Source organism: Fusarium solani, assembly GCF_023522795.1.
Source record: "Fusarium solani strain SB1 chromosome Unknown bctg00000000, whole genome shotgun sequence".
Lineage (NCBI taxonomy): Eukaryota > Fungi > Ascomycota > Sordariomycetes > Hypocreales > Nectriaceae > Fusarium > Fusarium solani.
Window position 1 is genome coordinate 4,026,691 of NW_027072157.1, and position 13,334 is coordinate 4,040,024.

A 13,334-nucleotide genomic window follows, 5' to 3' on the forward strand; every position below is an offset into this window, starting at 1 on the left:
TGAAGCTTGCTACATGACTTGTAGTCATTAAATACACACCCATGGAGCTGTTCCGTAATTTCAACCCCAGAGAGGCGCCGTCACCTCGACAGCCCGCTCGACGACAGCCCTGACTCTGTCGGCAAAGACTTTGTTGTTACACTCGACCTCGAGGTCCTCCAGCCACACCGTGGCAGTCAATCTATCCACCTTGATCGATACTCCGGGCACGGGGATGCCAATCTTATGCAGTCTCTCAATCTCCTTGCGCTGTCTCTCCTCGAGCTGCGAATCCTCGTCACCATCCTCCTCCATGGCGTCCTCGTCCTTAACCTTGCCCTCGGGTGCCTCCTCCTTGGGAGTAGGGGGCAGCTTGGGTGTTGCGACGGGGGCGACATTGTCCTGGCCGAACTGGGCCTCGAGGAACCACAGCAGACGCTCGAGACGTTCCTCAGGGGTTGCCGAGTGGTGAGGGTTAGCGGCGGGGAGCTCGTGCGAGTGAGAGTGCTTGGCCGAGGAACGCTTGACAGCGGCAGGGGAGCTCTCGACGGAGAAGAGGACGGCCATGACAGAGTCGGCGATGCCGTCGTTGAGCATGTTGCCCTCCCATTCCAGCTCGACTTCGCCGTTTGTGCGGTATCGTACAGAAACGCAACCCATCACTAGATACGCCGCGACGAGGCTGGCTACCTCTTCATCTGCCTCCTCCGGCTGAGTCTCACCGTCGGTGATGGTCACATCCCCGTTGGTGCCGTTCTTGGCACGACGCATCTCTGGCAGCTCCTCAATAGTACCGAATGTGCCCTCAAGAGCCCACTTAACCAGGTCAATACCCGCAGCGCTAAGGGTCAGACGCTGTTTGCAGGTGATGGTAGTGGTGTTGAGACCAGCATACTCGCGCAGATCCTCGGGCGCCATGAGTGAAAGCTTGAAGTCGTTCTGCACAAGCACTCCAGTGACAAGAGGAGGCGCGGTAGCAGGGTCAAGGTGGATGTTCTGGGGCGGCTGGATGGAGGCGAGCTTGCCGACGACCTTGGCAGTCTTGTCGGCCTTGAAGGGGATGCGAAGTTCTTCGCAGTTGCGAGGAGAGTAGACCTTGACCTTGACGGTTTTGTTTGCGTTGAGCGAAAGAAGCTTCGACTTGAGACGCATCATGTTGTGTTGTTCGCCGTGGACAAGAATCTGTGATAGATATTAGCTTGTGCCTGTTTAGTAGAAAGGGGAGCAAACGTACCACCACAGGCGCCGCAACCTCTTCAATAAACTCGCGGTTCTCGACACCGTCGACGTGAGCAGCAAACGAGTATTCTTGAACGCTGCACCTTCGAGGAATGAGGACCTTCTCGCCGTCGCCTCCAGGCATTCGACGAGCGCCAGCCATGCTGCGAGACATGACGGCCTGGATCTGATCCGGTTCCTGCATGATCTGCTTGGCCATGGTGCCCTCGACACTGTAACCAGTAATGATGACACCGTTCTTCTCGCTAGGTGCCCAGCGCTCTAGCAGCTCTCGGCTGACACCGTTCTGCAGCATACCAGGACTGGCAAGCATGACACAACCACCGACGTCGTCGAATCGGTCGAGGTTCTTCAGAGAGCGAATATACTTAAAGTCCCAAGGTCCACCCTTGCCGGCACCATCTCCAGAAGCCTCGGCCTCAGCCATGCGCTCACGGAAGAGACGCTTGATGTTGTCGTTCATGGCGCCGACATAAGTCTGGTAGACAAGCATACACTTCCTCGCCAGGTTACTGGCGTAGTAGATGGGGTATCTTTGGAAGTCAGCATGCTTGCCCCAGTACTCGTCGAGAATCAACAGGAGCTCTTGGGCACGTCCCAGGGCGAAAACGGGCATGAGAACACGGCCACCTCGGTTGAGGATGCTTGTGATGGACTTCATGAGGGCCTGTTCTCTCTCCAGACGAGGAACATGGGAGGCAATGCCATAAGTCGACTCGGTGATGAGAACATCAATCTTGACGCCCTTAGGAACCTCTGCCGAAACCAGATGTCGATCCTGCTCTCTCGAGTAGTCACCAGTGAAGAAGATGTTGAGCCCACCGATCTCGATGAGGAACATGGCCGCGCCGAGCACATGGCCTGCTGGGTAAGGTGTGATTCTGATGGAGGAGATGGTATGAGTTGTATGATAGTCGATAGCCTCGATCTGCGGGAACGTGTTGAGATGGTCCTGCTCCGTGTATACGGGCTGCGAGGTTGGATTTGATGATGTGTTGCCCACCCGGACACTGTCCTGGATAAGCCATTTGTAGATGGCCTTGGTAGGATGCGTCATGAATACACGTCCTCTGAAGTTGGTCTTTGCGAGTACATATGGCAATGAAGCCGCATGGTCAACGTGAAAACTATGCCCTGTTAGCTGTAATCCTCATCGGATTGCTCTGGCCAGGTAGACGACGGGCATTCCAGGACAGGACGGCATCACAAGGACGAAAAGAGCAGGGACGTAGGGGAGCGGGAAAGACTGTATTGTATTGATCTGGCATATAAAGCGAAGATATCACACGAACACGATACAGGTCGCGGACAAGTACTGTCCGTTCCATCACATCACATCAAGGTCGTCCCTCGCCCTGTCCAGCCTACATCGTCGCACGGGTGGGAAGAAGGGGGCGGCTTACTGGCTGATTAGGAGCACATCGACGGTGCTGAGATCGAAGTCGTCATAGAAGGGGAGGGCTGCGAGCCCGTCGTACGCAGGGTGCTGGCCGGCGTCAAGCTGGTGATGGCTGTTAGACGGATCCTTTGTTCGAGACCTCTCAACCGCTTACCATGACCGTCTTTCCCTTGTACTGGATAATGTGACATGATCGACCGACTTCGTTACCGCCTCCCAGACAGAGGAACATGAGCTCGTCTGAAGGGTCTACGGGCTCCTCCGCCGCCGCCGCGTTCATCGCCGATGCCTTTCGTTTGGATGCCATTGTTGCGCGGGCGCCTGGTGTTGGCGACCAGTCACATCGACCAGGGAAACACTAGAATATTAGTACAGAGCGGCCCTGAGCAACACGTGCATGCAGAGGGTCGTGATGCACAAAGAATGACAATAGCAATCAATGGCAGGGATGGATGAAGCTTGAATGCCTGGAATTGAATAGGTAGGCGGGCGTCGCGGGCATAAAAGGCTAACGCGCTCAATGGCAGGCGGCAGGCGGATAAAATCCGGCCTAGCCGTTTGTGGCTTCCTAGTTGGGAGGGAGGCTCTGCTCTGTGCACGTGACTTTAAAACTACGCGACCTTCGTTTTGCAGGCAGAGCTTCCTCCTCCATAGCCTCCCCCAGCGAAGCATCATCTCGACTCCACGACGATACTCAACAGCCCCATCTCGCGGCCCGGCGGATCTACCTTGTGCACCCGAAATTGCCTCTTTCCGATCGCATCGCCAACTTTCCCCAGAGCCCAGTCGAGATTGAGCGCGTCGAATGGGAGGCGTCGCGACTAACGTGACAGGCTCCTCTGCCTGCTGAGCTAGCACCTACTCACCTCTGCTTCCTTCCGCCTCCCGCTCGCACCTCAGTCACTCGGCTCTGGAGTCTTGACCATGGCTCAACCTCAACCTCAGGCGCAGGTGCCGCCGCGCGCATTCTCTCCCCCACAGCCCACGCCCTCGCCCGCCGCGTCACAGTCGAGCTTTGCACTCCCACCTCAGAAGCGAGTCCGAACCGACGGTCCTCCATCGCAGCCCGAGTCGCCTTACGCTACATCTCCCTACGCCGCGAGTCCCGGGCCTACCGGGACGCCTCCTGCCGCCGCGAATTCTCCTGCGTATGCGCATAGTCCTGCTTTGCCGCAACCCTATGCCACGCCCTACACCAACGGCCACACCACGCCTGGCCTCAACCTCCCAGACGCCCGACCGAACTCGACGCCCCCGATTCAAACACCGCATCACCCGCCTATGCCTCAGTACACAAACGCGACGATGACGCCTGTGCCCGCGCCTGCCGTGGCTCCCGTTGTTGCTCCAGCTCAAGGGCCTGGAGCCATGGGGCCGCCACAGAGGCCTGCCGAGCGCCCGACAAAAGATTATGAGTACGACGTGACAGACTCGCTTGCTGGTACCGGCATTGATCTACGCGCTGAGGAACAATACATGAATGAGCTCTACTCAACCGGGTTCGACGAAGCCAGGACAGGATTCGCCCACCATCCGCCGGGAGCCAAGGGGAGCTTCTACGGCGCAGGCCCTGCGAACCAACCTGCTCAATCGACACCCGACCAGACTCAAGAACAGTTCGCTGCCCAGCAAGCAGAGAGAGCTTGGTCTGAGTCTTCGATGCGACTTGCTGTACAGCGAACTCAAGAGATCGGTGACCCGTTCCTTATGGTGGCAACGCTTCACCGACGAGCGGATAAAATCGCTCGAGAGCACCATCTCTCTCTCAACTTAGATCTCAAGAACAATAGCCAGACCATGGGAAAGATGAGGTTGCCAGAACAGTTTCCTTACCCCAAGGTCAACATCAAGACGGCGCAGGGTCCGGACGCTGCTCTAGTGCAAACGACAGGCTCCTATATTCCTCATGATGCATACCTGGTTGATCAGTTGGCATTGCTGTCGATTGCATCCAAGCAAAGGCTTAGAGGGCTTTTGGAGGACGCGCACGTTGTGGCGACGAACCGGCAGAAGACTTCTCACGGTGATGTGCCTGAAGACTGGGCACCAGCCGCTGCGCCGATGAATGCGGAGCCTCTACAGCCAATCGAGAAGCCAGCTGACGGCGCAGATGCGGCTGGAGTGGAGAGTGCGGATGGGGAGGGCACGAATCCATTGAAGCGTGAGTATAATCGTAGTAACATGGCCAGTTTCATGCTCACACTATACAGGCTCTGCCGACGGTGCTGGATTGACAAACGGGGCTCCACCTGTCAAGCTACCAAAGATCTCATCTTACATGACGACTACGATGCGCGACCTTGCACGACAGGAACGTGACTGGGAAGAGGCGCGGTTGCGAAAGCGACAAAAGCGCAAGGACGGTATCCCTGACTCTGGAAGCACGACCTCGCGTGCAGGCAGCGCGGCTCCCGGTACTCCGGGAACCACGGCTCCAGAATCGCAAAAGACCATGACCAAGAAGGAGATGAAGAAGAACCAGCAAGCCAAGGCAGCTGAGCTGGACAGTCACCAGAGTCAGAACACGACGAGCAGTCTCTTTGCTGGCCTAGGAGGCAAGGGCGGCCTCTTCGGCAAGAAGAAGACAGGCAAGACGTACGACTGGATGAACGTTGGACGCGGAGGCAGTGGGGCTAGCACACCCACGAGAAACCCGTCCGGACTTGGTAAGGGAGCGGGAGGGTCGGTAGCAGCGGCGGCACCGGTCAACATGGCCATGACGACGGAAGGACGCAACCGACTCGGAACATGGCGAGAGGACAAGGAGAAGGGCAGGAACATACAACTACGGGATTGGGTCTCGGTGCTGGAGAGAGACGGGCGTGAGCACAAGGCACTGCAGGGGGCCTATCTGCGCTTGGACGCATCAAATCCCAAGTGAAGCCATCTAAGCTGAATAAAAAAGCGGCGAGTAATGGAAGTGGACAGCAGAGGAAGCCGAGGGAAGAAAAGGGGGAGAGACGCAAGCAAGGCGAGGAGTGAGGAATTGGGGAAGATACCCTGCGCCAAAGTTTGTTTTGTGACGTTTTAACAACTTAGCCTGGCGTTTGTTGTGTTGTGTTTTGAGGCATAGGAAGAAAGCACAGGGAAATGCAGTCTTTTTGCATTCATTGCGAGATGTTGTCTGCCTATAGGAATCTTGGGAGAGGATGGGACGGCCATTGCCATGTGTGCGCATTCAAGGAGCACAGTCTTGCCTGTTTCTTGTAGTACCTTTTGGGGCTTTTGGGTATTTAAGTCAAGCTCAGGAGTAGCTCAAGCCAGGCCTGTAGAGTCAGGTCAGTGAAAGAGAGGATTGTCAGATAGGAAGAATTGAACGAGGAAACCTCTTGACACAGAGATCTGAGGCGAGGCATTCTCTATCGTGACGAGAACATTCCAGTTGATCAAAAGGGAGAGTCTCTCTTGGGAGCACAGAGTGAGTGAGTGAAGGCTACTCTTGGTCTGACAAATGCTTCACGTCTTGTGTGGAAAAGTGGGACTATGGCGGCATCACGCTTCCCCTCTCTTCCTCTCCTCTATCAACTTTGGAAAGGAGTGACTTGAGATACTTGCGTGCCCATTCCCTTGGACCTCGTGAGCAAAGTTGACGCCCTTAAAGAGAACCGCCACAAGTTCAAGCCCCGAAAAAACGCCCAGCTCAGGAACGTTACACGGAGGCACACTCCCCTCAGCCAGTAGCAGTGTCAAGGGAGACAGCCAGAAGAAATCCTTCGTGTTATAACTCACATCTCGAATACACAGACTCACCATGGCGATTGCGGTCAGTTTTTTTCTGCATCCAAGACAGACAAGGGGGATACCCCCCTGCTTTCCCGCTGGCATGAACTAGAGCTGACCTCATCGCACAGGCGGTCGGCCAGATCTGCTCCACGGCATCTGTCAAGGGGAATCTGGAACAGTGTGTGAGGCTGGTGGCGAAAGCCGCGCGTGGAGGAGCCAAGGTGAGTGAAAAGAGAGCAAGGAGAAGAAGAAGAAAATGTCATGGTCGACGTATAAGAGGTTGACATGTCCAAAGAGGCGAGACAAGTGTTCAGCCAAGAAGAGACATCCCTAGATCGAGATCAACGTCTGGGGAAAAGGGGGAGGTTTTATCAGATCTCACACAGACGCTTTGAAAAGGGCGGGCTCCATCTGATCGAGATGCGGTTCGTCTTGGGTCGTGAGACATGGCCAAGGGCCGATTTCTCCAAGACATACCAGCAACCCCCCTCCATATGTCTCTCCTTTTTTTTCTTTCTTTCTTTGCCATGTCTTGCTCTTCCACAACGGCGAGATACACTCTTGTCATCAGAGCACTTGCTCACACGGTATACATGACAGGTACTCTTCCTCCCTGAGGCGTCCGACTACATCGCGCCCGACGGTCAGACGTCTCTCGAACTCGCCGAGCCGCAGCAGACATCGCCCTTTGTAAAGGGCCTGCAGGATGCGGCGCGGGAGCACAGCGTCGCGGTGCACGTGGGCATCCACCACCGTCCCGAGCCCGAACCCGGCGCCGCCGTGCACCGCATCCTCAACCGGGCTCTGTACATCGGAGCCGATGGGGCCGTCGTCGACTCGGCGTCGTACGACAAGCTCCACGTCTTTGACTATGGCAATCTCCGGGAGAGCGCCACCGTGCGGCCCGGCCCCGCACTCACCCCGCCGTTTGACTCGCCCGTCGGCCGGATCGGGAGCCTCATCTGCTTCGACCTCCGATTTCCGGAGCCGGGCCTGCTGCTCTCCCAGCCGGGGCCGGGCAGCCCTTGGACTGGAGGTCCCGCGCAGGTGCTAACGTACCCGAGCGCCTTTACGCTCCGCACAGGTGCCGCGCACTGGGAGACGCTGCTGCGAGCGCGAGCCATTGAGACGCAGAGTTACGTGGTGGCTGCGGCGCAGGTAGGACGGCACAACGAGAAGAGGGCCAGTTGGGGGCAGAGCATCGTTGCTGACCCCTGGGGCCGGGTCGTCCTCAAGCTCAAGGGCGTCGTTTCCGACCCCAAAGATGTGCCCGAGGGGACAGCTGAAGAGGGCGCCGTGGGAGAGATTGGATTCGTCGAGATTGACCTCGATGGATTGGAGAGGGTCCGGAAAGAGATGCCTCTTCAGCGGAGGACGTGAGTATCCCTTGATGTCATGGTGTTGCGGCTGGATTGCTGACAGAACATGCCAACAGAGATGTTTACCCCGAGTTGACCGCTCGCCATACTTGACCAGTAAAAGGAGGCATCTTGACCGCACTGTAAGGTCACGCTGGCCAAGGCAAACACAAACAGACGGGCCCAAATCCATGCTCGTTCCCAGAGAACCGGGCCAGCCAACGGGATCAGTTTCCGCTTGCGAGCGAGTTAGCGTAGAGAGAAATACAATGGGCCATCTCGACAAAGTGCCATGCTATCCCTTGCCTTGTTTGCCTTGTCGGTGACCCAAGAGTCCAGGACCTTTTTTGAAACTCGGCTCGAGGAGATTATCTTATCCACCAGACGTGCTGTGCTGGGCTTGCTGCACCGAGCTGCCGGGACAGATTCACCGCCCTAGGTACCGACCTCTCGGGACAGCCGCACTGCCGGGGGGGTACGGCATATAGCAAACATCTCCCGGGGGGGTTGGCTAAGAGCGGTGTGCTTTTGCTGCACGGAGTATAGGCTGAAGATTAGATGCACAGCGGGGAGTATGCATCTTGTTCCCCTTGTCTCAACTTTTTTCTGCAAGGGAGGTTAATTACGAAAACGAAATAGAGAAGAGGTGAACAAGTGCCGAGATGAAGATCTGTCGTCGTGGATAGTGCCAGCAAACTTCGCATTGCATATACGCCCAAAGGGCCGATCATGGGATGGGATAGACGCACGTACACCGCCAGAGATTCTTTTGTCTGTCCCCTGCTTGAGCTTGACAAAATAAAACAATTGCTTCGCTGGCAAGAGTCTCCTCTTCCAAGGGAAGGGGTAGTTGGTTAGCGTTACAACGTTGAAGCGAAAGAAGCAGAAGAAGAAAAAACTGGATACTGTTGATTATTCCCCGAGGCGACTAGGGGAGGAAGAAGGAGAAACCCGAGTTGCTGGGTAAAAAAAGACTAAAAAATCTGCAAGTGCCAGGGAAGGGAAGGAAAGAGAGGCTGGGATTCCTCCCCGTCGGCATCAGCCTCGGCTGCAGCCTCGCCTGAGTCGTCATGGAGCAGTCATTGCCTTAGGTAAGGTAGTATTCTCTCAACGGCCTTGCCTGTGACTGCTACTCTGACAAGAGCCGAGATTTCCATTGTATGAGCAAGTGACTGTCAATGTTTCATCCTCAACAAATATACAGTTTTTTTTTTTTGTTCCTCTTGCTCAATTCCTATTGTCTCGTGTTTCTGTCGAGCAGACTCCCATCTCGATCCAGCAACAACTCAATCTCGCCTTGGCCGTCACGGTCGTCGTCGTCTAAACCTCTTTGCCAACCTTGTCCCTGACCTTGAAGCCATCAAGAGTCTACACGCCCCTCCCCTTGCTTCTACTCTAGGGGTCCCTTGTCCATGTCCATGCAAGATTCCCGCTCCCATTTTGATCAATTTCGTTCTTTTCTACACACACCCCTACCCCACTCGAGTCCCAACGCTTCGGTCCCGGCTTTCCGCCTGCATTAGTCCGGCGTCGCACCAGAGCGAAAAAGGACAGAGTCAAGGTCCAGGGGTAACGTGCCGGGGCAGATGCAGGTTCAGGAGGAGCCAAAGCGAGCTGTCACTGCGACATCTTGCATTAGCTGAGGTGGCCCGATTTCCGCCCCCAGGGGTTGTTTTTTTGCTGCTGCTTCCATTCTTTTCCTTCTGGCGCGGCTCCAGAAGCTTTGCTTTTTTTGCGTGTCCCTTTTTCCAATTCCGCCTTGCCTGGGTACGTAAAGTATCCGTGGGTTTGTTGCCTCCTGCCTTTTCTTGTCATTAGAGGAGACTCGTCATTTGTCACTGTCTGTGACACCCACTTTAATCCTCAGCCTTCCCAAACTTTCCGCCCAAAAGGTCCATTCATGGCAAAGGCAAAAGAAAAGAAGCTTGAGACAACAAAGCCATCGTGATTATAGTTTTGTTTCCGCCTTGTCATTGCTTCTTCTTTTTGCTATTGTTTGTAAAAATTTTCTTGTATTTTTTCTGATATCTGATTCAGCCAAGAAAGGACTTGTCTTCTCAATAGACATGTTGATAGTTTCCTCTATTGTCTCCCCCAAGTGCAACCTCATCCGCGGCTCAGGTCGCTTGTGATCCGTTCCCAAGTGCCTCCGAGGCCGGTTTAACGGCCGAACCAACCGACGCCGGATCTTTCTTGAATTCCTTTTGGTTATTTCTTTTCTTTTTGCCTCGCTTCGCTTCACACCCGATCCGCGTCGCTTCTGGCGTGTCGGTAGTTGTCTCTGTTCTCTCTTACCTTGACTTATCCTCGACCTACCTCGGGGAGTACTCGTCCCGTCGCCTCGGCGGTTAATTGCGCTTCCTTCCCTTCCCCTTCCCGTCTGTAAAAAAAAAAAAAAAAGAGACATTTCGTATCATCTCATCGTCGTGTTTCACTGTCCGTGTTCGAGTTCGCGCGCGGGAATCAGCAAACGAACGAACAAAACGGACGAGCCTCGGCTGTTCCGCCTTTCTGTGCGTGCGTGCGTGTACGTGGTGTCACGAGCCGCCTGCATCGGCCAACGACAGACAGATTGTAAATGAGCGGTCCGTCCTCCATCTCCTTTAAGTGTGTGCGTGCGCAGGTCGCGGGCGCGGGATGGGAGGTGCAAGCGCAGCGGGAGTGGCATGTTTATGAACCGCCATTAGCCCACAATGTCCAACTGGTGATGCTGACCGAGCACCTACATATGCATCACTGTAATCGTGATGGAAGTAAACATGTCATAGCTACAGTGTAGTAGTATTCTCTATCAGTAATGTCACCACACCCACACTCACACACAGACACATTCATCGTCATCAACGGCCATGAAACGGGCAAGCCTCAAAAGCCCAACGCAACGGGGATGCAATCCGAAGCCCGAGCGAACGAGCTCGAGCCCTCCCCAGGCGAAAAACTTCGAGTAGTTAGCTTCCCATTGGACCCAAATCCTTCCATCACCCCGGAACCCACCCGCTGGATGGAAGCCTTCCCGCAAGGCTCCAAGGCTCCAATTCTCCTCTAGAGCCTCTTGGTTACCCAGCGCCGGATTCAGTCCCGCGTCGCCGCCGTCATCATCCATCCATCATCGATGGCCTGTGACCCCCTGAAAGTCAATTCCACCACACCAACCAAAACTGGCTCTAGCCCGCCGAAGCCAGCAGCTTCTTTGCCATGTTCCATACCTACTGTACCAAAAAGACTGACTCGTCGTCCCCCTGGTGTCATCATTTCGCACGAGGCTGTTTTTGCTAAATTAACTTATAACCAACCATGAATCCAAGCCCAACAAACATGAAGGAAATTTGAGAGTGTCTATCTGTATCTGTCTGTTACCTGGCCATCATTACGCGCCCTCTATCTCATCTCGTTGATTTACCCTCTCATTTCACCACCAACTGTGTAGATTACCTGTTGCGGCCCAATCCACCAGGGGCCAACTCAACTCTATTTTGCCTTTTCTCCATTGCTTTTCACCATTAGCTTCTGCCTAGACCTTGCTTGACTCCTCACGCTCGTTCGTATTTGCGCGCAGCGTCATCACCACTAAATGCAATTGTGATTCCCCCTCTCATCACTTCGTCGTAAGCAAGCATTCCAATTCAAGGGGCACGCACCCGACCAACCCGTACCCACAACACAGCACAACCAACGAGTCCTCCCGTTCCTTGGGTTCGTGCTACACACTACACACTGTACTTGAATCCTCGCCCAGAAACCGTAGCAAACATTTGTACCCCAGCTTTCTCGGCTCCCCAGCCCTCGTCATCACCTCCCCTTGTCCCGTCACACAAATCACGGCTCCAGGCATAGCAAACAATCTCTGTCGTCCAAGCATTTCCATCCCCACTCAATTTATCTCGCCTCGACATTGCTAAATCAGGCAAACACGGCGAGCCGACTCCGGTCTCAAAATAGATGTGATATTCTTGTCACTTTCGCAAAGCTGAAACAGGAGCTTATTCTTGAAGTAAATCCATTATTTGTTATAGTTTATCTCATAAAACCAGGACGTTTATCTTTCCTTGCGCGCTGTGTAGCTAGCTGTCTTCCGTCTTATAGATACTATACAGTCTAGAGGTTGAAAGGGGGAAAAACGCGTGGGGGTATCTTCTATCAATGTCCTGAATCCAGCCCAAGTGCTCAGCTCAGCGCGGCGCTGAAGCAGCACTTCTCTTTTCCCCTTTCCTCTTCCTCATCCAATAGTCTTGTACACCAATACAGAAATAGTACAGGGGAATACCGGCCAACATGAAACCGCAAGGAATCCCTTTTGCTGATGGCCCTCCCGCGAGGGATCCAAGGCCAAACAGCTAACCCAATAGTAATAAAAAATTCGTCAAAAAAAAAAAGTAAAGGGAAGAGAAAAGAAGAAACGAGAGATACAGGCCAAAAGGGGAACCTCTGCAAGCAAGGGGGTTGCGAAAAGAGAGAGCAGAGCAAAAAAGCAGAAAGCGAAAAAGCAAAAACCACAGATCCCCCAAGTCTATATGCAAGTGCCGAAAAGCAACTTTTTTTTCTCCCAGCCTGTTCCCATTTTGTAATACCTTTCCAAATCCCCATGTCGAGTAAAACTCCCAATAAAAAACATCTTCCCTCGAGGCGCTCGCTTTTCTTCTGCTCACTGCATGTCTCTCGCGATCTCAGTCTGTCTTCGCTTGGCTTTCGGTCGCCCAATTCCAGATCGTACTGCGCTCGCCAACCCTTGTCTTGTCTCGCCGGTGGCCGATCTGGGACATTCCCATCCCGGTTGGATCTGCATTCCATTCCGGCTGAAGACGCCCTTGACGTGAGTGGTGCTGAAAGTTCGGGTTGCCTATCGAGGGAGACCATTTGGAGACCGAGGACGACGGCTCGAGCCGAGGGTTGTTGCGTGTGCGAGTGAGAGTGTGTGTGGTTGCGGTGAAAAAGATGCCAGGCGGAAAAGGAAAGAAAAAAACAAATCCCAATTTTTGTCCCGTCTATAGTCAAACGCCGCGTGCTGAGCCCAGATGTGTGTGGTACGAATAGTGTCCAAGCCAAAAAGAAAATAAGAAGAAATTGTCGACACTCATGTCGACGAGTGTATCCGTTTTCCCCAAAAACCTCCCCTTGAATTCCACTTGCTGCTGGGAAGCAAGGGATGGCTCCGAGCCGCTGTGTATATGATTTTTCGACAGGAATGCGTATTAAAAAAGGGTATACCGGAATGCATTAAAGCAAGGAGTGGCGCGGCTCGCGGCTCCAAGCCATCAGAAGGTGATTAAATGGTATCGTAGTTGGGAATATCGCTTTAGGTCGAAGAGAAGACAGGCGGAAAAGGGGAAGCGCGCGTCTGTTGAACGCGGTGCGGTGTCATGTCGTCGCCGGCAGGCCTAACCGCCAGCGTGGCCCAGCTTTGGCGTGGTCGTCAGTCGCATAAAGTTGGGGGGACTCATAGAGTTCGTCCAACAATCCAAGCGAGAAGACTCTTTAGTGAGGCTTGGGGCGAGGGGGAGGCTTGGGGACACCGGTTGTGTCGTAGGCTCCTCGGCCCATGTTGCAAGGGCTTGATGATCCTTGAACCATTGTTGCTGTTGTTGGGAGAACGAGTGAAAGAATGTGGTGTTGCTAGTGCCTGGTTGCTGGTCAGTCAT

The 13,334-nt window shown here is 54.3% G+C and overlaps 4 protein-coding genes across 4 annotated transcripts; 2 read left to right on the plus strand and 2 right to left on the minus strand.

Moving 5' to 3' along the window:
• Window positions 1-60: 60 nt before the first annotated feature.
• On the minus strand, window positions 61-2,924 carry MRS44_001278 (uncharacterized protein; the record flags this gene model as incomplete). Its single annotated transcript, XM_046274944.2, has 4 exons — window positions 61-1,161; window positions 1,214-2,345; window positions 2,622-2,719; window positions 2,772-2,924. 4 exons carry the CDS (start codon window positions 2,922-2,924, stop codon window positions 61-63), a joined length of 2,484 nt encoding a protein of 827 aa, XP_046138464.2.
• A 617-nt stretch (window positions 2,925-3,541) lies between these two features.
• MRS44_001279 (uncharacterized protein) lies at window positions 3,542-5,498 on the plus strand (the record flags this gene model as incomplete). Its single annotated transcript, XM_046278198.2, has 2 exons — window positions 3,542-4,778; window positions 4,828-5,498. The coding sequence occupies 2 exons, from the start codon at window positions 3,542-3,544 to the stop codon at window positions 5,496-5,498; spliced, it is 1,908 nt and encodes a 635-aa protein (XP_046138463.2).
• An 870-nt stretch (window positions 5,499-6,368) lies between these two features.
• MRS44_001280 (uncharacterized protein) lies at window positions 6,369-7,812 on the plus strand (the record flags this gene model as incomplete). The annotated part of the gene is made up of 4 exons (XM_065623627.1): window positions 6,369-6,380; window positions 6,469-6,561; window positions 6,941-7,716; window positions 7,776-7,812. The coding sequence occupies 4 exons, from the start codon at window positions 6,369-6,371 to the stop codon at window positions 7,810-7,812; spliced, it is 918 nt and encodes a 305-aa protein (XP_065480065.1).
• A 5,261-nt stretch (window positions 7,813-13,073) lies between these two features.
• MRS44_001281 (uncharacterized protein) lies at window positions 13,074-13,334 on the minus strand (the record flags this gene model as incomplete). The annotated part of the gene is made up of 1 exon (XM_065623628.1): window positions 13,074-13,334. One exon carries the CDS (start codon window positions 13,332-13,334, stop codon window positions 13,074-13,076), a length of 261 nt encoding a protein of 86 aa, XP_065480066.1.